The 25,729-nt window shown below is 38.3% G+C and overlaps 1 protein-coding gene and 1 non-coding gene across 3 annotated transcripts; both read left to right on the top strand.

Annotated features, from left to right (window-relative positions):
* The first annotated feature begins 258 nt into the window (after window positions 1–258).
* Window positions 259–22,983, top strand: LOC131335995 (uncharacterized). 2 transcript variants are annotated; one of them, XM_058371599.1, is made up of 8 exons: window positions 263–703; window positions 823–861; window positions 4,803–5,038; window positions 8,591–9,269; window positions 11,691–12,057; window positions 14,360–14,454; window positions 18,677–18,871; window positions 22,049–22,983. In XM_058371599.1, exons 1-8 carry the CDS (start codon window positions 506–508, stop codon window positions 22,649–22,651), a joined length of 2,412 nt encoding a protein of 803 aa, XP_058227582.1. In that variant the 5' UTR covers window positions 263–505; the 3' UTR covers window positions 22,652–22,983. The 2 variants fall into 2 exon arrangements, with proteins under 2 accessions (XP_058227583.1, XP_058227582.1); XM_058371600.1 differs by lacking the exon at window positions 823–861 and having other exon boundaries at window positions 259–703.
* On the top strand, window positions 9,343–9,450 carry LOC131299368 (small nucleolar RNA snoR100). Its single transcript, XR_009190754.1, has one exon. It is a non-coding gene; the product is annotated as a small nucleolar RNA snoR100 (small nucleolar RNA).
* Window positions 22,984–25,729: the final 2,746 nt, after the last annotated feature.

A 25,729-nucleotide genomic window follows, 5' to 3' on the forward strand; every position in this document is an offset into this window, starting at 1 on the left:
TCCATTTTTATAAGTTCCAAACAAGCCATTAATCTAATAAGCTACTAATAATTAGAAAAGCTACCATCTAATTCGTTTAAAAGTTTTGAATTTTAAATTTTAATCATTTATCTTATTTATCTCAAATTATTACTCTTATTTTTTTTTCTATTCATGTAATGTCATTATTCATATTTTCAATCAGTAATTTATTTCTCACTGCACTATTACCTACAAATCAAAATCTTAAATCCTAAAACCAACAGGGTCGCCTAGTCTAAAAATTCCCCAGGGGCCAAAAAAAGTGTTACCAAAACCGGCCAAAGTTCAGCCAAAGCTTGAGTTTCGGCGTGTCGTCCTCCTCGCTATCCTATCGCACTCATATATCTGGACTGGGCGCGGCGGGTGGTGGTTTTGTGAATTTGGATGTAATAATGGCTTTGTTGTGAGTTTGGTTGTAAATGCGAATCATCATCATCACCAGGGTAGTAGTAAAGTCTCATTTGTTTTTTTTGTTCCTTTGGCGATGGTGGTGTTGGTTGCGCTCCTTTTTGGGTTCCTGGCTGGGGCGTTGACTACTGTTGTCGTTGAATTTGTAGCACTTGTTCTTGTCATTCGCCGATTAAATCGAAGAGTCCAAAAAGAAGCAGAAGAACGATCTGCTCCAGGAATCTCTCAACTCCACGACGACTCCGTCCTTCCCTCCTCTTATTACAACAAGGAGGTTAGTTGCATCCACGGTTCTTGTCCTAGTTCCACCGAACTGGTTTTGATATACGTCTTGATTACGATAGTTGCTTTTCTATTTCTCCGACTGATCTTTATTGTTATAGTCTTTTCAAGGATGGGTTGGGGTTAGTTCTAGTATGCTCGAAAATTCAGGTAACTAACATATGTACTACTGAATTTAGCCTCAACCGCAGTTCGATAAGGAGTTTCAACCAAACTGTGTTCAGAATATATATTAGATGCTACTTAAAATGTGTTTTCAAGCCATAAGATGAAAACCTGGAGCGGTCCCTACTCATATAGCTGTCTTCCGTGTGCGGTCCTAGGCCTTTCAAACTTCTGAGTTTGATTTCCAGTCACACATTGCTACTACACACACTTAACATCTTTCGTGATTTTCGTCTACTGGTGCCTCATGGAGTCTAAATAAGGGACTGCAACAAGGTTGATGAAATATGTGTTGGGCTTTATGGCTTCTACCGTTGTTTATTTGTTGAGCCTTGGATTGCGCAAGAATTGAAAGAGGTGGAGCTGTTTTCGGTGCTTTCAGGGGAGGACCGAAGTAGGGGCCTGCAGGGGGCACGGGCCCTGCTTGATTATGTAAAACTAAATTAATACCCTTACACATTTCAATAAATTTACTCTAAATTCCCTTTATGTGGATATTTGTCAGACTGTTTCATAGAGTGCTAAATTTTCACACCCTCTTTTTGTGCAAATACACCCCTTTCTGTTAATTATAAGGTGAAATTACATTTGTAGTCACCACTATGTAATATTTTGATTTTACTGATAAATTTTTGTGTTATGTTAAGAAATTCTATAAATATGGATATGGTTTAGTTTAATTAAACAGGACAAGACATAACAACTGTACAATGATAGGTGAGATTCATCACTCCTTTTGAAAACGATTACACTGTTGTAACTTGTAATATGTGTCCCCACTAATCCAAATTCATGGGTCTGCCACTGGTGCTGTGAACACTATCTATTAACTTTTCTTTGGAGATTTAAGTCTTGTGTGCGAAATCGTAGTATCGTGTCATGTTTGTATCAGGCTTTGTTTTTTGGGTTGGGGCCGGGGAAGAAGGGTAGGAGGTGTAGGCCAAGTTAATCAGATTCGGTTCTGAGTTTTGGCTAATAGGTGCAAAAATTGCATACGAAGAAAAAGTTTTAGGATCTTAAAACTTTGAAATAAGTTAACTTTCTTTTGTTGCAATTACTCGGTTCTTGGTTCAGAAGCCTTCTTTGCATATATTTCCAGCAATGCACTTCAAACTCTACAACAATACATGAATTTTTTCGCAAATACTCCCTCCGTCCCAATTTAAGTGTCCACTACAATTGTACGTGCCATTTTCAATGGCTTATATCTCTCAGCATATATTATGTTTTATGTTTTTAAAATCATTGTTTTATGGATGTAATTGAGATCTATCAAACAAGATCCATATTGCATATTTTTAGTAAATATACATTGAGAGATATAAGCCATTGAAAATGGCACGCAGAACCGTAGTGGACACTTAAATTGGGACGGAGTGAGTACTGTATTAACATCCGTGGTACCTGAAAAGATGATTATACCTTTTCACCCAATGTGTGAAACCATTCTTTGTTGGTTTTTTGAAGTATTATATGCAAAGTTCTCTTGCCCCCTATTTTCTTGAAAACACAATAGATCAATAGTTCTACAATAACAATCAAGTAGTTGAATATCCTATTTCCTATCATTGAAACGTGATTTACAGAGAAGTAGCTTCTTTGACTTATCCTATTGTATAGTTGGGTAATAAGATTCAGAACTAGGCCCAAAACAGTAGTTAAGCCTTGATGGTAGTGTACTGGTCAGAAAAAAACACGACGGGTAATCTCTTTTTGCGCTCAATGTTACTTTAATTTGATGTAATTGAGATCTTTCAGGGTGTCATTCTATTCATGAAACATCTGCCGTTTATGTTCGGGAAGAAATGGGGAGTGGAGGCGGGAGTTGAATGGTTAGGATTGTTGGATAACTTGATATACATTATTGGACTAATTTCCTAATACCTTGAGCTTTTTGGAGTGTCAGCGATGCAATAAAGTATCGAAGCTTGGGTTTCAGGGAAGTCTTGGGTTTTAGTCTCTTTCCCAGGGGCATTTTGTTTCTCTTCTTTTTCTTGGTAGACATGGCTCTTCTTTCCACGTGTAGATGTTTGAATGTCCACGTGCAAGAAAGGGTTGCACTCTTGGAGGGCATGGGAAAGAAATTATACTCCTAATAGCTTAAGCTTTTGTGCAGTTAGTGGTCTAACAGGTTGAGGGCCTATTGTCCCTTCTCAAGATGCTTTCAAATGCATTAGTTAGAGCATCTCCAGCTGAACATCCTTTATTGCTCCATTTGAGAGGATGGAATTAATATTTTTCAAGAAAAAAGTGGATAGAGAAGTTTACTATTATACAAACTCCATTCACAAACCTCTATATCTCTATATTCATCTCTATTTCAAAAACTTCCTCACTTTTCCTCCAATCATTATTCCCTCTCAATGTAAATCTAATACTTTTTGCATTTTAGGAGGATCCTCTATTCCTTTTTCCCATACTCTATATATGGAGTATCAAATTTTATCCTCCAAAATACTGGAGAAAATAGAGGATGGGTTGGAGTAGTGATTTCCTCCAAAATATAGAAATATAGGAAGAAATGGAGGACTAGAGGAGGGGTTGGAGTTGCTCTTAGGGCATGCTGAGATGCTTTGTTTCAGCAAAGGTTGAAGTTTAAAATAAGTTCAAATGAAGTCTAATAATGAAGTTGCGTTGGTCCTTGGAAGGCTACTTGGGTTCTGAAGCCCCTTCTAAAGTGGTGTTTTTAATGGGGATAATGTCTCATGGAAGAGTTCTTAGTATTTGTAATCTCATTATGAGGAAACAAGTCCATGTGAATTGGTGTTGCACGTGCAATGTGGACAGCCTCCTTATCCATTTCTCGTGGGTGGAGCCTTGGAGGGCCTTGGTCTTCATTCATCTCTTTAGTTGAGATGCAATGTGGCTCTTTTTTTTTTGTTTTTTCCTTTCTTGTGTGATGGGGCTTCGATTGGTTTGGAGAGGGCTAGAATTGGGAAGAGGAAGAAAAAGGCATGTTGATTCGGCCTGTTGCATTAATGTACCACCCTCTCTTTTGGCTGCACTCGAGCTCCTTAATATTTGCACTAAAAAGCAGACCCTCTCTTTCGAACTATTTACCTGTATCCCTCCGTCTTGACCCAACTAAAACAAATTGTATCTCTCTTAAATTATGTTTGTGAATCTGCAAAGGTATTGGTAGAATTTTGTGGGTAGATAGAAGATGGGCTTTGATGCTGGGCAAATTGGCTGCATAATTGTGTTTGATTTGTTGGATTAGGCACAAGTAAGGCTTCGATTTTGGGCTAGGTCTGAAAGTGGTGGTGCCTAAAGTTAGGGTTGATGGTGGGGATTGCTTCAATGTCGTTTTGGGTAAAGAGGAAGAAGGGTACTGTTGTCTTCTAACATAAAAGTTCAACTTTATTTATTTGCCTTTCTCAAACCAGCTCTCATAATAGTCATGTGTACTATTCCTTCTGTCAATTTGGAAGGAAAAGATAATGGTAGCACTTTAGTCCGAAACCATGAAGAAGTGGAATGGTGATTTCCAAATGTGAGGGAGGTGATGTGCCAAAGCCCTAAACCACAGGGAGGTAATCTATACTTTGCCCTAACTCCATTATTAGGTTTGTTTAGTCTAAATTTGTGGTCTTAGGGAAACTTTTAAGGGAACAAATAGGAAGAACTTCAAGATTGCTTATGATCGCTAAGTTCACTAGTTTTGCTGGGGCATGAGCGATTTCTGGTCACACTCCTGATGAGTATGTTTGCAGTGTTGTTTTCTTTTGCACCTTTCGATGTATATGGGGGGACACCTTTTGGTGCCTTTTTCAATTATATGATGCATCTTACATATCACTAAAAGACCATGTTTGTGTTTGCATTCTAGTGAAAAATAATTTTCAACCCGTAAAGTTGCATTATTTAATTTGCTTTACTTCAATTTTCAAGTTCTTCTTATCATGGGAATGAGTTTGGTGTCTCAGGGTGCAGTTTGGGTTCTAGAACCAGAAAAGGTTCCAAAGTCATGGTCTATGGACAAAGTACCAAGAGATCAAAAGTGGAGGAAAGATATCTTCGAGGTCACCCCGGTTCGAAAGAATGCAAAAGTCAAGGATCACTCCCTTATTGTAACAGAATCAGATGGCTCTCACAGAGAAATTCAGCTGAAAGGTTGCTCAATAGCCGCTGTTTCTGCTACATCATTGTCCTCTAGGAAATGGTAAGGTAGCATTTGCAAGACATTTTTCTTTTCATGTCGTTAACTTATTCGACAAAGTATTGACTTGTTTGGGGAAATGCTTCTTTGTTAGTTTTTCGTTTGTCTAAGGTTTTCAGCATGGGAAGCACCTCTCTCTAACCCTAAAATAGCAGACACACTTCCTCTTCTCTTTCCCCTTGTTCCCCCTTGGGTTTATACCCTAATTTGGGCGGCGGGAGGCGAAGGAACAATCCCTGCCTTCAGATCTAGTTTCCTTTTCCCCTTCTCCACCAAAATCGCTTACTGTTTGCCGCCGCTCCGCTCGCCGCCGCACCGCTTCTGGGTTTGTAGTTGCGTGGTCGCCGGTGGCTTCTTGAGTTGCTGGCTTAGGAGTTTGATCGGCAGGGGGCTAGGCAAGAGAAGGGCTGCTCAATGACTGAGGGGAGTGTATTTTTTGCTTGATTTCGTTTTTGTCTAGACTTAGTCCGGTTTCTGTCCAGATTTAGTCCGGTTTATGTCTGGATTTAGTCCAGTGGTTTGTTGGTCATGTGCTTGGTATTAGTTTTATTTTCTGCGAACCTGATCTCGCTAGGCAAGTTTGAAATAGGGCTGCACATACTGTGCTCTGATTGACCTCTCTAATGGTTTGTTCGGTTTGTGGATGCCCATTTGTCCCCATGGGGTTACTCTATGTTGTGTAGGCTTTCGCCTCACAGTTGAATACAACTTTTCACATTTGCTAAAAAAAAGGGTTTTCAGCATGGATTTTTATCTAATGTTGTGTTTCAAAAGCAAACCCTATCCTCTCACTGTCTACGCTTCCAACTTGGTAAAGTTCAACCCGACCTAACCATAACTTAAAAGTGTTTAGTCCCATGTCCAGATTGGTATTACCATATGATCTCAGACTAGACCTTGTTTTAGATTGGCATTGGGTTGAAGTTCTGAGAACTTAGTCTTGTCTGAAACCACCACCACGTTTATGTAATGTTTGTTTTTAACTAATATCAATTCATTTGATTCTTAGTAGTAGTTCTAATGGAAACTATTATTTGGACTTTCTGTATTTCCCACAGATAGTCTTTACTTCAATATTATGCAGAAAGGCTTAACCTAATTGCCACAACCGCTTTATATTAAAGTATTTTTTGTTTGGAATTTACCTCCTTGATGAATACCTGACAACCTAAGATTACTTAATCAAAAGCCATTCTACACAATTTTGATGAATTGGACTCAAAATATGAAAAGCTGATTTTTATTGGTTGTTCAGTTTAGCTCGGTTTAAACAAATTGGGGTGCGTTTGGGCCATGAAGAGAAGCTATTATACCTTGGTTCAAGCTGACATCTAATGTGGTAACGTGGCTGACATATTGATGAAATCGAAAGCCAAGGCCACTTTAGGCAAAAAGGGTTGATATTATACTTGGAGAAAAGGGAACAAAAACATGATAGGAGGAGTTGGATTTTTCATTTGATTTACTTTCGAGTGCATGATATATGTTTGGGTGTGGTTCTTAGATTGTTATTACAACTTTCGCTAGCCTTATGGTGACCTCAAGAGGGATGCATTTTTGTATGCGGCTTTTGATGTCCGTTTGAGAGAGTTGTTGCATGGAACCCACTTCCATTTTTATTGACTGAGTGCATGGACTCAAAATCAAAAGCTGATCATCATTGGCTGTTCAGTTAAGTTCTGTTTGAACTATTTGGGTTTCAGTTGGGCCATGAGGAGATGCTATTATACCTTGATTGGTTTAAGGTCACATATGATCTGATAACGTGGCTAACCCATTAATGACATCGAAAGCCAAGGCTACTTTAGGCAGAGAGTGTCATTATTATACTTGGAGAAAAGGGATCACAAATATATGATAAGAGTTACTTGATTTAGTTTTGATTGCATGATAAATGTTTGGGGTGGGCATGCCTGACACGAAAAATAAAATAAATCTATATAATTGAGTTAAAAGTAAACATTTTTATGAGTAACTTTATTCATTAGACATTAATTTGGTGAACTGTTAATAAATAACAATAAAAATTTAGCTAAAAGTAGGACTTTTGGGCATGACATGAACACAACATGAACAAAGACACGAAGATTAGGTGAGTTGAGAAAATGTGGTGGGAATTCATAAATAAGATTTTAGAGACATAACACGAAAATGACACGAAATACCTGTATGCCCACCCTTTGGGTGTGGTTCTGAGATTGTTGTTAAAAGTTTCGCTAGCCTTAAGGTGACCATAGCTGGGATGAATATTTTTATGTGGCTTTTGATCACCGTTTGAGGATGTTGTTACATGCAACCCACTTCCATTTTCGATATTGACTGAGTGCATGCGAGTCATGTGAAGTAGTCGCCTAATTGTAGGTTTCTCTATTTCTTGATACTTGATCCCTATAAAGCTCTTATGCAGAGCTATATTCTCTTTCAAAACAGTTTTTTAAATAATAAAACCTTGACTATGGCTATATTTTACATTCTTATTGTTCTTCTTCTTAGGCCTTGGTTTTGACTTTTTGGCCCAAAAGTTGCCTTCAAAATGAGTTTCAATTGGTTTTGGCCTTGATTTGGGTGTTAATAACTACGGTCACTAATTACAGCAAATGTTTGGCAACTTGGGGCTTGAGTGCATTACTAACTATTACTAGAAAGGAAAAATAATTTATGAACTTCCTTGTGTTTATGATGTGTCAATTCAGAAGAGTGGATCAGAGAAGAAAAGCCATTGAGTAGCTGAAGGATGTACTAATCTGGCCTCATTGAAAAACCACTCTGAACTTTACTTTTGCAAGGGTTATCCACATTGATGAACGAGCTTGGACTCTAGCTGTCATCAAATGAGTAGCTTGCTATTCATGGATGGATTATTTTTTGGGTGAATAGATATTTTCATAAATAGTTTCAGTGGATGTGGGGTGAATATTGCTATTGGCTTAAAATGATACAAAGATAACAAGGTTTATATAGCAATTGAAAGACTACGCTACCCTGACAATGAAAATTAAAACCTAGTGCCTACCATCTAGCAGTCAATTTTCTCTAAATTCGTCTACACACCTACAGTCTGCAGTGACTGACCTTCATCCCCCTTTGTCCTTGGACTCAATAAAGTTTGAACTAGACAGGAACTTGTTTCTTTGATCAACCACTTGATCGTCATGTGCTCTTTTTATAGGTTTCATAAAATTAATTTCAGGGAACTCAACAAGCTTTCATGCCAAATACTTGGTTTGGCTGCATCCACTTCAAGTAGTTGATTCAATGGGCCCAGATTTGACTCTTACAGTGTCCAAATTACTGAAAAGAAGAATTAATAAACACATTATTGTATATTCTGCAGTTTAAATATTGAATAAAGTATCAAAGTCTTGTACTCGGTCATGGATGGATGAATGCTTATGGAGTAGAGAATGTGGGACACTTGAATTTTGTTTGCTCATGTAAGTGACGTATTACTTAGAGAAATTACTTGGTTCTCCTCCTTGTTCAAGCTTTATTGCTGTTCTAAAGGAAAAGGAAAAATATGTATTTTCTGTTTACATAAATTTCATAATATCGCAGGGCCAAAAAATACCCAATCAAAGTGGAGAGCAAGACCTCAATGTTATACAATGGAAGTAAAACTATTTACATTTATCTTGAGACGTCTATGGAGAAGGAGTCCTGGTGTAAAGCCCTCCGTCTTGCTTCTTGTAATGACACAGAAACACTCGAGTGGTTTTCCAAGTTGTGTCTAGAGTTTCAGAGTTACCTGGCAACCTTAAATGAGGGACATCTTTCATTGTTGAAACCATCTGGTTTCTATGCTGGGCCTGTGGACAGGTCAGTCAAGCTTGATGGTTCATCAAAGGTTCGGCACTTTCTAAAAAAAATTGCAAAGAAAGCATCTAAGAGTGGTGTAGAAAATAAGACAAGCTGGACCTTGGCATCAGTCCGTGAAGAGACAAAGATCAACGAGAAATGTCATTCACCCCAAGATTCAGTTTTGGGCACTGGTGTGGTAAAGACTGCTTCGATACAGGAGGCACCTAACCTTTCAGCGGAGGAAAAAATTGGTCCATCATCAACATTAGCTCCCTCGGGCAGCAGAAGTCATAACTCTGTCTTTTCTGATCTAGATTCCGATGAAAGGATTGGTAGTGATGAGGGAATAGCTTGTTGGAATTTGCTTACATCACGTTTGTTTTTTGACGCCAAAAGCAATCTAGGGATTAGAAGTTTTATTCAAGCAAGAATTCAGGTATGTAATGCTGCATAAATTTTTGCTATCATTTATGTATTTTTGTATTGTGCATACCGATGCTGTGGACTATCAATGAAGGAAGCATGATAATGTGCACATAAATTGAATTGGGTCTCTAGGCCTGGCATCTCTGATGCCATTTGGCTTTGATTTGGGGGCATGGTTCCTTAGCAAAACAAGTATAGGGGGGCCACTGTTTCAGTGGTATTTTGAGAGTAGCCACTTTGTGCATATTGCCAAAGGTTAGGTTTGTCTCCAATCCCCCCGCCCATACCTCCAATGATTGGGGACTATATGAGTTCTGTTGTTGTATATATGTATTTTGCAAATCAGGACATTGTTGCGTGCTGCCTATTATTTGCTGAAGCAGGCTTTGGTTTTCTCACTTGTTGAACTGTCCCACTTACTTTTGTGTTATTATTATAATTTTTTTGATAAGTAAGGAATATTATAATCAAAATGCATTAAGGGGATGCCATCCGTATACAAAAGAGGCCACAGAACAAATGGAAAAGCTCAAACCAGTCTAAAAATTTGTGAAGAGAAGGATTACATTCTCTCTTGTCCCAACTATACAAGCTATTCACTAGAATACCGTTGATGCTAGATAACGACTTTTGTCTTATTTTCATGCATTGGGTTCTTGTAGGAAATCCAGGGGACTGAAAAATTGCATTAGTAATAACATGAGCCCCATTCCAAAACTAATACTCCCTCCGTCCCAAAAAGTTGGACACTTTTGAGATAGCGTGCCATTTTCAATTGCCTATATTTTTCAATGTGAATGTTATAAAATATGCAATATGGATCTTGTTTGATAGATTTTAATTAATTCTATTAAACGAAGTTTTCAAAATCACATATAACTTTATAAATTGAAAGATATAAACAATCTAAAATGGCACGTAGTTCCAAAAGTGTAACTTTTTGGGACGGAGGGAGTAATATTCTTTATTTTGTGCAAGGTTCACGATTGAAATTGTGTCATTTGTAGTAAGTGATGGAAGCTGAGATCTGTAGCCCATTAATCCAGGTGTAGTACATTCACCTCCATAGGATCACACGTCCGGTGGATGGTCCACAGTCCACACTGCATCATTGCCCCATCGAAAGCCACTGTTGGCTGAGCCAAGTGGACTTGGAGGATGAATAGTCTTTCTGGCATGAGCCACGCTGTGTATAGTAATAACATGAGCCCCATTCCAAAAAGTAATAATACTCTTTGTTTTGTGCAAGGTTCACGATTGAAATTGCGTCATTTATAGTAAGTGATGGAAGCTGAGATATGTAACCCTTTAGTTCTCTATATCTTGGTGATGTGGGATCCAGGTGTGGTACATTCACCTCCATCGGATCATGCGTCCTTGTTGGTAGATGGTCCACAGTCCACACCTGCATCATTGCCCCGTCGAAAGCCACTGTTGGCTGAGCCAAGTGGACTTGGAGGATGAATAGTCTTTCTTGCATGAGCCACACACAGCGTGGCAAATCTCATGTTTATACTAACTCTACGTACTTCACTAGTACCACCAGCATGTGCGTGACATGTCTTCCTGACCTCTTTGATGCCTTACAGTTGATTTGGGGGCATGCTTCCTCAGCATGTCCCTCAAGTTCCCCGATTGTTGGAGGTGTGAGGGGCCATTATTTTAGTGGTAAAGCTTTCTGAGAGCAGTCACTTTGTGCATATATTACCCGATGTTAGGTCCGGCTCCAGTCCACTCCCTCCCGTACCTACATCAATTGGAGATTACATGAATACTGTTAACATTGGAGTACTTACTAAATTCCATGATGATAGATCTGTGATGTCTAGATTTTCCAGAACCTGTTTATGGAAATGCTAATGATGGATTTGGTATTTCAAATCAAGCACATCAATTTCTGTTTGTTGATATCTGTTCTGGAGGTGGTAAAATTGTTGTTTGGGATGGGCAGCTTCATTTTAGCTCAATGAAGTAGTCTAAAATGGTCAACCCAAAGCTTGTATAAGAAAACATCCTGAGCACAGGCTGCCGGCTGGGTATGGTTTTCACTGAACAGGCCGATCATGGTCTTGGGCTTGGCCTTTTTACTTCAGCTTGAGGTTGGATGTTTGTGGGCCTGGCCTGAATAGCTGGCCTATGTGGTACTAGGAAGCGTCATCATTGGAAAAGTTGAATTGTTCTCACAAGTTAGGGCCTGGAATGATCAACTTGTGATTGTAAGCTATACAAGACTGTCGTCATCAATTCTGTCTTTCTACATAACTTTTTTTCTAGGCATGTTCAACTATTTTCTACATTGTATGGCATGTTCAACTATTTTCTACATTGTGTGGCATATTTACAATTGATGACTGGAAGCGGTATGTTTTCATGTTATTTGTTTTATGGAATGTGCTTATGACCCTGACACAGATTTTTCTCTGTGCAATAGAGAACACTGTCCAATATGAAGAAACCCAGTTACATAGGTGAACTAACCTGTATCGGCATTGATCTTGGGAATCTTCCTCCATATATCAGTGGTATGAGGCTTCTTCCCTCAGACATGAATGAAGTATGGGCCATGGAAATTGACATACAGTATTCTGGTGGCATTGTGTTAGATGTTGCAACAAGGCTTGAAGTTAGTGAGCTAGAATTTGAGGAACGCATAGTGGATACGAATTTAGAACCAAGCCCTGTCGTGGAGATAAAAAAAGATCTTTTAGAAGGTTGTGAGTATTTTGGAAAGCAATTAGAGCTTTCTGAAGGTGCAGATGGTGCAACAGAGCGAATGGATGAAGCAGATCCAAAACAAGGTATTCAGTGAAACCTTCTTCGTTCGATGCTATGTGCACAGTAGCAATACGAACATGCTTGTGAGTGTCATTGCAATGTGAAATATTGAGACTGCAGTAAAGTAATTCTGATTATTATTTTTGAGTACTAAATGCAACCAAAGAATTTCACCTGAGGGATAGACAATAAAAGACGGACACAGGTGCACTCCAAAGTTTTGCTTGTATGTATTATTAAGGAGGAAGTTGTTTTTGATATAGATCTAAAATTGTACTGAAGGAAAAGCGTTACCTCGTCTATTTTCTAAATCTTCTGAGTTATCCACTTAATCTAACATGATTTGATGTATTTGATCACAAGTCCATGGCTAACTTTGTTCTGCCTGGAAATACTACCAATCGAATTTTCTAAATTCTCTTATTCATCCACTTGTTTCATGGTAAGAAATACATGATCACAACAAGGCAATCAGAGTGAGGAGGGAGATGAAATAAGAACTCTATTTAATTGGCTTATTTATTCAATCCCTGGTTTCATGCTTTCAAAGGCCTTCTGTCGCTAGTCCCTCTGAAAAAAGGAGTTTGGCCCAGCATGTTCTTTTAGCCTGTGGTTGGATGGTCGTGTTACACCGGGATTGTTGGGATTAGTTCACTCCGTGTTATTGTTTCGTTTCATTGTTTCGTTTCTAGTGCCATTTCTGCGACCCCATTTGTTAGGAGGAAATTGGTGTGGTCCTTTTAAGGGAACTTCTGGGATTTTGAATGGCGCATGTTTATGGCATAATTGATGGAATTTAAAGTTAATTTCATTCTCTTTTTGGGTTTTATTAAGTACAGAGCTATCATGATTCATTATATTTATGGTATCCTACTAGGTTAGCGGTGAAAGGACATTTAGTCAACAATCAGATCTGCTGGTCAGATTGAATTTGAATCCATAGAATCTACCCTGGATCTTATTTAGGACCGGTTCTACTGGGTTGTTCTTCAGAAGTCAAATGATGGTCAGCATGTTCGGCTTTGCTATATATACATCTGACACAATCGGTGTTTTACGCAGCCTTATGTCAGAGGTTGATTACTAAAGAGTCATACATGGGATTTTCCCAGTTTCTTCTATATAGGAGTTCAGTTCATGCAAATTCTATTCTTTAGTTACTTCACAGCAGGAGAAAGTTCTAGTTTGATCTTTTTACTCAAGAAACAACTCTAGTTTGGATGTTCCCCTTCTTTTTCCGCAAACCATTAAATCTTCATTCAAACCTATTTTCAAGAAGTCAACTCTGCGGCTGCCAATGGATGGGCATTACTAACCAAGCTAAGCCCAGTTCTCATAGATAGGGGCTGGTGCCTCGCTCATAGAAAATAAATTAATATTGAGACAGGTCCAGGTTGGATGTGAGGGTGTGGCATGGGATAGTAATTAGTTCGATGAAGTCTTCTCGTTGGTGCTTTTACGTGATGAAGCACTTCATATTTGTCAGAACACTGAATGGGTTTATCCTTGGAGGACAATGAGTGTATGGAAATCCTAAGAACTCCAGAGTACTTCTATTTACGCAAGGTAGGGAGACAGAATCACAGATATGCACTGTTGGCTTACTCATAGAGAGAAAATTGTGGCAGAATTTGGGTTGAGGTGTGAGGCTGTGGCATGGGATGATATTTAGTTTGATGAAGCCTTCTCATTGCTGATTTTAGATGACGAACAAGATTTGGCATTTGATATTTGTCAAATCATTGTGAATGGGTTAACCCTAGGAGGCCAATTGTGTGTCTGGGATTCCTAAGCATTTCGGAGTACTTCCATGAAAAGCATCAAAGATACTCTTTGCATTGTAGTTATGCAGCTTTCCATTCTTTGCAGGGTGTATTCATTGAGGTAGATGGGTGAGAGTTCATCTAGGCCGTAGGTACCTTATATGATTGAGGCTCATTCAAATACAAATGAACTAGATAGGTATAATTTAGGTTTCTCTTCATTGAGCAATATTATGCAACTTTTAATCGTCCGTTTGAGGTAGATGAGCCTCAATCATATAAGATACAAATGAACTAGATAGATATAATTTAGGTTTCTCTTCATTGAGCAATATTATGCAACTTTCTAATCGTCCGTTTGAAGGAAATCATTTTCTTGGCCAGATTGTGGCCATACCTTCTTTTTTTTTTTTTTGTGTAAACAAATCATTGAAAAAGTTCGCAAGGGTACTTTTGGGATCTACACTAGAAATTGAAGACTTGTTGCAGTTTTAGTTGAATTCTAGAATGGTCTCTTGATAATTGACACTGTGATTTTGAGTTCGATCCATTTTGTTTGCAGATGGGGTGAAGATCTATAAGACCACCAAAAGTGGCTCATCTTCTGCATCTAAGTGGAAATCTATTGTTAATTCCATTGCCAAACAGGTTTCACAGGTCAGTAAGCATGTATCCGTTTTTTTGCTCCATATGATGTTCTCGAGAGAAGTTTCCTATTATCTTGTACGTCTCAATATTGAAAGATGTTGAAATATATATGTCACTTCGGATGGTGTATGATGGAGTGTGTTCCTAGGTTTAGTTCAAAACATAGTAGCAATAATTGGTGAAATTACATAGAGACCCCCTCACCTATACATTTTGGACACGAACGCCACCTAACCATGCCCAAAACACCCCCTCATCTATAATCGTTAACCAATCAACACCCTTCTGTCATAAGGCCGTCAAGATGAAGGGGTCAGCGTGGACAATTTTTCATAGATCAAACGGTCAGTGTGGGCAATTTTTAAGTGGTAGAATCATCATTTCCCCTCATTCCGTTAACAAATTAAGACAATTTTTTATTTCATAAAGATGAGGGGGTCTGAATGGGCGGTTTGAAACGTTAGGAAATTTCCATGTCCGAAAGGTATAGATGAGGGGGTCTCCGTGTAATTTCACCGCAATATTTAATTATTTTTTTAGAGAATAGAGAAAGTGTTTAGGGTGACACAAACTTGACACTTGGATTATTTATGTAGTAGTAGTAGTAGTAGTCATAGTTATTGATACCGTTCCGTACCAGCCGGTACGTACTGTTTTGACGAAGAACCGGTACCCTAACCCCCCAATTTCGTTCCGGTCCCAATACCGGTCCTTACCGGTCGGTACCGGACTTTTCGGTAAATACCGGCCGGTATCGGGATACCGGAAATTCCGGCCGAAATTTTGCAGTTTTTTTTTTTTTTTTTTAAATACTTTTTCTGGTCCCAAAAAAACAAAAAAAAAAAAACGTTTCAGGCCCAAAAAAATAAAAAAACGTTTTTAAAAATTTTAGCAAAACATGGGTTTAACCATAGTACGTGCGCGAGGCTTAAATCCCGGATTTGCACCCCCCCTGCGCACGAATAACCCGTGACGCGCACCCGGTTAATTGGTTTCCGAATCAGTTTTTCCAAATTGCCTTCGGCCACGGCACATTTTCCCGAGCACGCGAGACCTCTTATTGGGTTCTCATTCACAAGATCACTAGTGTGCAAAGTCATTTAAAGTGGAAAAGAGTTTTGTAACTAAGCAATGTGGGACTAGAGAATCTCTAGTAGAGATATTTTATGATGAATTGTATGATATGGGGGATTTTTTTGAATTATAATTATATATAATTATTATATATATTGTAGTTGCGGTAAATCCGAAACGGTACCTGGTACCTGACCGGTACCGGTACGTACCGTACCAGTAGGAAAACCGGTACCCTGTCCGAAACGGTATTCAGAACTATGGTAGTAGTAGTAAAACAATACAATGACTGATGCTCTTTCTTACCATTCTCAACATATATAACTCTACACTCCCTTCAAGTTGGAGATAAAATATGAGGTTGGTACTGTTAAGTAACTAATTGGCTCAAAAGCTTAAGCTATTTGGAAATGGGTCCAACAATGTATATCAAGCCATCTAACACCCTCCCTCACGTGCAACTCGTCTTGCACTTGGAGTTGCAAATTTTCATAGATTAAGCGAAACAGAATACGAGGGGGAGAAGTAGAATGCAAATGGTGGACAAATGCAAACAGAGACACTTGAACCCAAGATCTCTTGCAACTTGAGCTCTGATTCGATTTTTTTTTGGTAACTTTCTGATACCATGTTACACGGTTTTGGATAAAACTCAAATTCAAAAGCTAGTTGTTGAAGTGAGAGTGCACTCACGCTTATATACTATATATTATTTTGGTACCCAGGCGATACGGGACTTCGCTTCACTGCGGTACGCAGTAGAAACCCAACAACCAGCAATAAACCAACAATTGACAACCAATCAATGCGCAAGACGAACAACATCGACAACGAACGATAACATATATGATGAACGTGAACTTCATTACCCAACATAACACAACAAAATCAACAACCAACATGATGAACGTAGGGCAAAATAATCCTAACATAGTAAATCAAGTGAACCAACTCCACAACCACTCACCAATAATAGAAATCATCAACATGAGACTGAGATCAACGAACTGTGATGTTGTGAGAAGACGAGGGTGGATGCGATGAGGATCGACGAACATGGGGCTCGACGATTGCAATAAACAAGATCGACGAGGCTTGACAAGGCTAATAGCGATCATCGAGGTCGTGACGGAAGGTGGGTGGCAATTGATGAGGTGATTGGCAGAAGGTGGCAAATAAGGATGACTAAAAGGTCTGATACCATGTTTTGAGAGAGATACAATGTTGTTTAGGGTGATGAATCCTAACACAAGCATATCATACAAGGAGGAGTAAAACAATACAATGAATAATGTGTCCTCTCTTTCTACTCTCAAGACACATAGTTCCTAACAATTGTTATCTTGTGTTTACCTGGAGTAACTTGTAATTAAGCTCTGTTGGGCCATCATGTCTGACAGCAGGGGTTTGAGGATATCCATTATGTCTATTTATGAGGCCAACGGTTATGTCTATACCCAATTTGCCCCCAAAATGTCCGCTTCGTCTTCATTTTTTGGTGGTGTGGATGCCACTGATTCACTTCTAGATCTTTCGTTCGCTTTGAAAGAATGAATTTGGATGAGTAAATTACAGGTACTGAAGTTCATAACAATGTAATTGGAGATCAAAAGGTCCACGTATAGACTCATTAATTGGATGAGAATCATGAATTTATAAAGAAGCCAGAGCAAGACCTAATTGAAAATGAATTGAATTATTGATTGTGTCATAAAGACCCTTATGGCCACGCCCCAATCCTCTTGCTGGAGGAATATGTGCATCTAAAAGATCTTTGATGTTGTTCCCAATCCCGAAGTTTGTTCTATACATGACACCGGACGGCCGGCGTGCTTGAACTCACTAAAGAAAAGAAAGGAAGCCAAAAGAAAAAGAAGACCCTAATCCCAATAATCTTTTTTTCTCGATATCAAAACGTACCATATGAATGTAACAAGCCTAGTATTTATAGGCTAGTCACAATGTTTCCAAACTTGAATTAAACATGTTTAAAAATAAAATAAGTAATATGTCCTAAATAGCATATTTGTTTCCTATAATTAAATAAATCAAAGACTAATAAATATTAATGTTTTCGTCCACGCCTCATGTACGCGCGAGTGATTTTGGGCCTTATGCGATCCCCATCAACATATGACACAAGGAAAAAAATACAATTGCTAAATGATGATGATCAATATCAGTCAGCCATTAACTTTGGGTTTGAGGATGGAATTGTTAGAAGTTAATTTTCTAAAAGGAAGTTTGAAGAGTCTTGTAGAATTGTCTAGAATTTGTTGTAGTTGATTTAATCCTATCTAGAAGTCAAGATTTAGTATCATCTAGAAGTCGGAAGGTCAAGAGTCAGTCTTATCTAGTTTTATCTTAAAGTATAAATTGGGTCGGTGTGGCAAGTACCCAAGAATAAAATTTCAGAAAAATACTTCTCTTGCTGCACCTAAGTACCAGTAAATCTTGGCAAATCCATCTATAGCTTTTGTTGTGCCAACAGGAATCCCTTGAGAAGGGTTAAAATAGCAGTTCCTGCTCCTTGGGAAGTACCAAATGAATGACTACTTGAATCAGTGTTTTGAGCATAAAGATCCACTGACCAGTAAACAGTGGACCTAACCCTTGCGGTAATACATCTAAGAAATTATTCCATCGGGATTCTCACAAATTCTCTTTGACAAGTGTTTTTTGTTATCCTTTTTAAGTTCTCACCCATGCTCATACATTAATGCGCCACAATTTGCAATTTAACTTTTGCGGGAAAAATGGTACAATTTAGATTTCACCTTTCATTAAATTTATTGGTCTACTTTTTTCAACATTTGTAATGTTTATCGACAGGAAAGGTGATGCAGAAAACTTGACTGAACTATCCCCTATTAGTTGAACGTGCGTGCATTTGTAGGATGTGTACAGTGGTAATTTTTAGTTTGTTTGCATGTTATCTATGGGCTCTGTAAATGGTTTCTACTCAAAATAGAGCTTTCTGGATTGGAATAACATTATGGGACGGGATAGGAAACCTTTATTTAACAGAGAAGCCCTTTTATTTTTAACTTTACTGTTTTGATTATGTATCATTACAAATTTGCAATATCTGCATGAAAGACAATGGCATAATCTCTTCTTCTTTTTTTGGCTCATGAATTGATCTTTTTGGTTAAAGGTGCCTCTTGCATTGGCAATAAAAGTTACGTCACTTAAAGGGACACTGCGGTTGCATATAAAGCCACCTCCTTCTGATCATCTATGGTTTGGGTTCACATCCATGCCTGATATTGATTTTAACTTGGAGTCTTCTGTGGGAGAACACAAGATTAATAGCGGACGTATTGCTTTATCACTGATCAGTCGGTTCAAGGTGAGATTATGTCTTTGTAGCATTCATATTAGTCCATTGATGTTTATTTGATTTGTGGAAGTTTGTTGAAAGTCAACTTAAACGCTTTAATCTGATATCTAGAAATGACCATGATTTAATGGTAATTCTAAGGAGTCTATTCTCTGCTCCCTTTTAATCTTTCTCACATCTATTTTTGTTTGGGTTTGAATATAGTGAGTATATTATGAAATTGTACATAATTGGAGATGGGGTTTTTTTTTTATAATGTTAATGTAGTTAGTAGATAAGAAAATTGAACGTATTCTGCGATAGTGTGTTTGTGTACCATGCTTTTATTTGTGTTGATCCTGGTTTGATGGGAAGAATTTGTGCTAGTTAGTATTTTCTTTGTAAGAGGATCATGGATACTACGATTTTCACAATGTGGACAGTAGGAAAAAATGCATATATGCAAAATACTGCCGAAGATACAGACTAAGACTAACAAAACAAGGTACAATGGACCCAAATGAAGTGTCAGAACATGATTCAAAATAACAGCTCCTACGTTCCAGAATGTCCGCAAGAGAAGCGGATTGTAGACCGATCATATATAAAACGGTGGATGATAGATTGCCTGAGGATTGAATCCTTGCTTAATGCAACCCCTGATCCATATAACTAACGTAAGTACCTGACAGAGGTTCTTGGGATGAGGACTCACTGTACAGTCTACTATGAACAAAGTCATGTTGGGAGCTGCGCTGCTTTAAGAGTAAGAGGAGAAGTCCCCTTGCTAAGTATTGTCCTTCGCAAGGCATCTAACAAATTTCCTGAACTCCGAATTCACTACCTTACCGTCTGTTTGAGGGTGATGAGCACTGCTGTATTGTAACTTAGTCGCCAGCAATTTCCACTAAGTTCTCCAAAAATGGCCAAGAAACTTTGTATCTCGATTGGAGGTGATAATCTTGGGAACACCATGTAGTCTAACCACTTCCTGAAAGAAAAGAGTAGCCATGTAAGTTGCATCTAAAGTCTTCTTACTTGCAAAGAAATGAGCCATTTTAGAGAAACTGTCAACAACAACAAAAATAGAATCCAGACCCCTTGCTGTCCGAGGCAAACCGAAAACAAAATCCATGCTCACTTCCTCCCATGGAGAAGTACGAATTCGTAAAGGAGCATAGAGGCCAATATTTTGCTGCTGCCTTTTTGAAACTTGACAAATATGTTCCACATGTCGATACACATCCCATCTTATAGTTGGCCAAAAGCACCTTTCTGCCACTAAACTTAGCGTTTTATCCCTGCCAAAATGACCTCCAAGGCCACCTCCATGCAGCACGGCAATCAACGTCTACCTCAAGGAACCTTCAGGTATGCAGAACTTATCTCCCTTGAACGAAAACCATCAGTTACAATAAATTCTGCCCTTGTCTTGCTGTCTTGGGCTGCATGTTTCTCAAGCAATTCCTTAAAATAAGGAACTTCATTGTATTGTGTCTTCACCACCTCTAGCCCAACAACAGTATTAGACATGGTGTTTAGCAAATAAACCCTCCTACTTAAAGCATCTGCTACCTTATTTTGCAATCCAGCTTTATGCCGCAAGGAAAACGTATAATGTTGTAGGAACGCCACCTATTTTGCATGCCTATGGCTAAACTTTTTTTTGTGAATTAAGATACTGCAAGGCTTCATGATCTGAATTCAATAGGGGTAGCGTAACTATTCTTTGGTTTTCCTCCATATTGTATAAATGTGGTGGAGATGTACAAATGTACCTATGTTATTATGGGACCTCCAATGGGTAGGGAGAAAATGATCCAAATTATTAATCTCCAGAAAAAGAAAAAGAAAAATCAGATCTTTGAATGCCATGACTGATAATTGCATAATAACGGATTTAACCAGGAAGAATTATACATACCTCCCAAACACCCATAATTGCCAATATGCCATTATTTCCGGTAAGACTTACCTGTCCAACTGTACGGAGGTGCATGAATTTGAGGTCCATCAAGCCACTTGAATCAATAATGAAGTGTCGACTCCCTAGGTGATTGGGTAACACACCGACCTAACTTCTCGGTCCCTGTTAAGACTTGAATGTGATCCCATAAGTTAATGGTGGGCCAATAGACCACATCACATCATATGTTCTATTCACGAGGACCCTACCAAAGTCATATTATCAGTACAGACATAGTTCACCAACGGTTTGAAGCAGATGATATGAGGGGACACAAAGCAAGATGACGTCATAGGAGTTCTCCACCCCACCTAAACTCGTCTTTTTGGAACCATAAGGGCAAGCACCATGATATTGGGAGAACCATACTGATAAAACGTAGAGCACTACCAAGAGCTACCCATATTTCTAACTTATGCTACTGGGATTTTTGTTTGTGTCGAGTGTGGGTATGTGTCTAAGGGTTGGGTCCATTAAACACCCAAGTCCAAGGATGTGCGTGAGAAAATACTTGAAATGGTGTTTACAAGGTGCAATAGAGCAACTATGTATGATATAAGAATTTTAGATGGGGCAATAGATGAGCCGAGCTGTGATCTGAAACGAGTTCTAATCAGGTCAATCATGGATCAAACTCGAGTAGTTTTGTTCTTAAAACCAGATCAAGCTTATCGAGCTTGGTTTATGAACTGTTCAAAAAATGTGTTCGAGTTTGGTTTGTTTATGTAGCACTTTATCTGAAAGAGCTTTTAAGGTTCTATATCTGGTCCTAATTTTAGGTTGTAGGTATATGCAAATTCCAGTTAGTAAATATGCTTACTAGTTTAATGTAAAATCACCTCTTTTCAGAAACTCGTCCACACTACTTACTAAATATACAACATAGGTTGGAACCTAATATTTCATGGGACATGGGGCTGTGGGACACCCTCTGAGATGTTTCTGGCGATTGTTGCATGTCACTTTTATGTTCCAAAACAACCATTAAATGTTCCTGGAGTGAAATTATACAGTAGTCTGGACCCCACAGGAATGTGTGATTGTAAAGTTGTCCGGAGTACCACGTGGCAGTACTTATGGGCTATTGAATAATTACTTGTTCCTAGAGGTAATGTTTTAGGTCTGTCCACAGTGGTCATCCTAGATCTTTTGGTTTATTGGTATTAGTTCAAGTCAAACTGCGCATTATATTCTGGAATTGCTCAGCTACTGTCCTGATGGTAGTAGTTTGATTTCCGCAGGCAGCCATTCGGGAAAATCTAGTACTTCCAAATTGTGAAGGTGTATGCATTCCATGGATGCTAGCAGAAAAGGATGACTGGATCCCACGGGAAGTTGCTCCATTCATTTGGATTAAGCAAGAATCTGTTATTGATTCCTCCCAACCTGGTGTAGTAACAGCCATAACCAATGCTTGTAGGCAAACTACGAGTGATGTCCAAGAAGCTGGGAATGGAAAGGGAAGTAAAGTTGAACATATTCAGCGACAAATCAGTGAATCCTCTGGTGCACATGCTCCTTCATCAGATCCAGCCATTCAATCTGCTTGGCACAGCAAGTCACTGAAAGAGTTGAGCGCTCCTCTATTGAGTAGTGACAAATCAATAGCTGCTTGTGAGGGCAGGAAAGAGGAGAGCCCACATTGTCAATCACCATCTCGGTCAATGGTTTTGGCTGGGGAGCCTATTCAGGTTATGGAAGGAGATGATCTCGGGCCCAAGAGAGTTGGGACAAGAGCAAGGATGCTTGGTTTGGGAAAGAAGATGGCGGAAAAGCTTGAAGAGAAAAGAAGAACCGTTGAAGACAAGGGGAGGCATATAGTTGATAGAATGAGAGGACCGTGAGGTGGAGAATATATCCAAGGACTGGTCTACAAATTAGAGCAGGGAGAGGCTGAGGGAGGAAATATATGCCTAGTTTTCGTGATGCACATTTTTTCAGAGGTCCCGATAATTCTGTATGTATAGGGTATTGAGATGTAGATTCTGTCAGTTAATGTAATACGCGTACGGTCGAATGTGAATTTATTTGTGGGATTTTTCTATGGTACACCAAATTGGTTTTGGTGTTTTGGTGTACCATGTTTAATCATTGGATCATCCTTAAGTCAAAATTTGACCATTGGATTTGTAATGATGAAAATCGGGTACAAACAACGAAATAATTTTGCATAAAACAAGGTTGTTATTTTACTAACCATTTAAGATGAACGCAGGGTTACGAGTTTTCTTTTCTTTTCTTTTTTTGAACTGAACATAGTTACGAGTTTGTTAGGGGAGTCTTTGCCATAAAAACTTGATATACACAACCAAATGGTTACCCGAATAACAGGTTACCTGTTAGAAAGCAATTTCGGCCATTACCACCAAAACTTTGGCTATTAGCCTCCAAAAATTTTCATTCAGGACTAATAATTGGCCTTCAGACCTCATGATCAAACACTTATTGCCTTCTCTTAACCACTTTTCCAACCCTTTGGGCTTTCTCATCAAGTTTTGACCAATTAAAGTTTCGTTTATTTTTCTTAAAAAAGAGCCAATATGAAGCAAAACAAGGGGGAAGGAAAAAATATAATTCATTAAGGAAGGTTCCCCTCTCTCGATCTCTTTGTTGAAGAAGACTACTGAAAACTAGACGCGGAATTTTTTAAGTTCAAAACTGTTTATACAAATGAGTTGTTTCAAAGACAGAAAAAAATTGGTTATATAATTCGAAATCGTGCTAAAAAAATTATATGAGTTTTGATCAATAACTTTAACAAAGGTCAATAATTTTTTGCGATTCAAAATCTTTTGCTTTGATGTAAAAATAAATGCACCTTTCCTTTTCTTTTTTCCAATTATCAAAAAATTATGAGTTTCGATCAATAACTTTAACAAAGGTCAATAATTTTTTGCGATTTAAAATGTTTTGGTTTGATGTAAAAATAAACGCACCTTTCCTTTTCTTTTTTCCAGTTGACTTTTTGAAAGAAATAAGTTTTACAAAGGAAAAGTAACGCCGTTCAAAAAAATGGGAAAATAATGCAATGACAAACCCTAATTAAAAATAGCCATGCTGGTGGGGTTGTAATGGAGTTTAGGAGTGAGCATGGATCGGATTGGTCTGGTTTTATAGTAATCCAATAACCAAACCACTACTTACGAATTATGAATTTAGAGAACCAAACCAATCCATAAAATTCATAAAACCAAACCAATCCAAACCATTCAAAGGCGGTTCGGTTTCGGTTTTAAACCACGGTTCGTTTAAAATTGAGATATCATTACTATAAACTATTTTAAGTACTTAAAATTGCATAGATAACTTAAACTAAAAGTTATATTGAAATTAATATATTAAAATCATCAAAACTCACTAACATCAATCAACTAAATAAGAATAGAATACATTAGAAAGTAAGTTACCATGATAAAAGAGTAAGAAATCACTTTACTAAGCCCAAACCATGTATGTTTAGCGTAATGAAATTGTAGGAATAGGAAGTTTAGGAAATTAATATTGAAAGTGAAAGAAAAGAATAGGGTGGTAGAATAGAGTATTAGATAAGGAAATTAAGTTTATTAAGTATATCTAAACAAATTATATACTATATGTGTGTGTGTCTATCACACGGTTCGGATTGGTTTGGAACCAGAACCATTAACGTAAATCCATAAACCAAACCATTTAACACGGTTTTTATTTTTTTTAAACCAAGACCTAACCACATCATTAAAAAACCAAACCAAATTATTCGGTTTGAATTGGTTTGAACTGGATTCACGGTTTCATGGTTATTTTGCTCACCCCTAATGGAGTTAAAAGCCAAGACCAAGTTAAACTGACCACAATAGTTTTTGTTTTAACCACAGTAGTTTAATAGGCCAGGCTTTGGTTCACGTGACTTTTCAAAGCCTTAAAGGCAATTGCTGATGTGTCACGCGTTAATTGATGGGGTGGAAATGAGGGTTTTCTTGATGATCCGGACATAATTTATTCTCTTTTTATTTTGGGTAAGTACTATAGTGGCCTGAATAGATTGGTTCGGACCATGACCGAATCACCAAGCTCGGTTACGCTCACATGTTTTTATCATGACGATAGGACTTGCAGGTCGGATCGTACCGCTTGGCCGATCGGATTGCTCAGATATCGTGCTTGAGGTCCCTCTGGCTCATTCGGCTAAGGGTTCAGACAGGAACCTACATGATTCATAGAGGAAGTCTTTTTAACGTGCACCTAACCGTTTGACCATGTATGTCAGCGTAGCTCGTCAAAAGTCCCTATATATTACCTTCATTTCTCACATCTTACCGACGTGGGACTAACTTTTTGTCCAAGATGGGCAATAATCTCAATCACTTTTTATTGTTTGTTTATAAATTCAAGCCAAGCCTGAGCATATAGATGTTTGGCTTGATAGGCTCGTGAACGATGCGTCATTCTATAATATTGCGAAGATAGAGGTAATTGAACAAATAACCTAAATATGTGAGATTTTCCCTCCAATTTACATCTTTTCCCCCCATCTTCCCTACTCTTGCATCCATATTAGAAGCTTCTTAAGTGAGATGAAAATTTAGGGCTTCATCAAATCTTACAAAATCTTTTATGGAACATCTTGAGTTCAAACTCAGGTTTGAGAACTCGAAATTCACGAGCTTAAGCTCAGGCAAAGGTTGAGTTGACTTGCATATTTTACAAGCCAAACCAACTTAGCATTTTACAATCACAAAACTTTAAATGTGATCCAAGCTTGAGTCAATTTAGCAAGGATGGTAAGTATGGGTTGAGGAACCCAATCTACCCCAATCCCCAATTAGTGAAATTCCTTTCCATCTTGACCTCCTTACCAATGGGGTCATTGAACAACCTACCATTATCCCCTCTTATTGGGGATCGAGTATATTCGGATTAACCGATCTTCAAATTCTTAAACA

This window comes from Rhododendron vialii, chromosome 8a (assembly GCF_030253575.1).
Source record: "Rhododendron vialii isolate Sample 1 chromosome 8a, ASM3025357v1".
Taxonomy (NCBI): Eukaryota; Viridiplantae; Streptophyta; class Magnoliopsida; order Ericales; family Ericaceae; genus Rhododendron; species Rhododendron vialii.

Bases quoted from the DNA above. Each gene is read 5' to 3' on its own strand.
- LOC131335995 (XM_058371599.1), top strand. From the start codon at position 506: ATGGTGGTGTTGGTTGCGCTCCTTTTTGGGTTCCTGGCTGGGGCGTTG. The intron at 704-822 runs GTTAGTTGCATC...AGTCTTTTCAAG, and splicing joins CCTCTTATTACAACAAGGAG to GATGGGTTGGGGTTAGTTCT. The intron at 12,058-14,359 runs GTATTCAGTGAA...TTTTGTTTGCAG, and splicing joins TGAAGCAGATCCAAAACAAG to ATGGGGTGAAGATCTATAAG.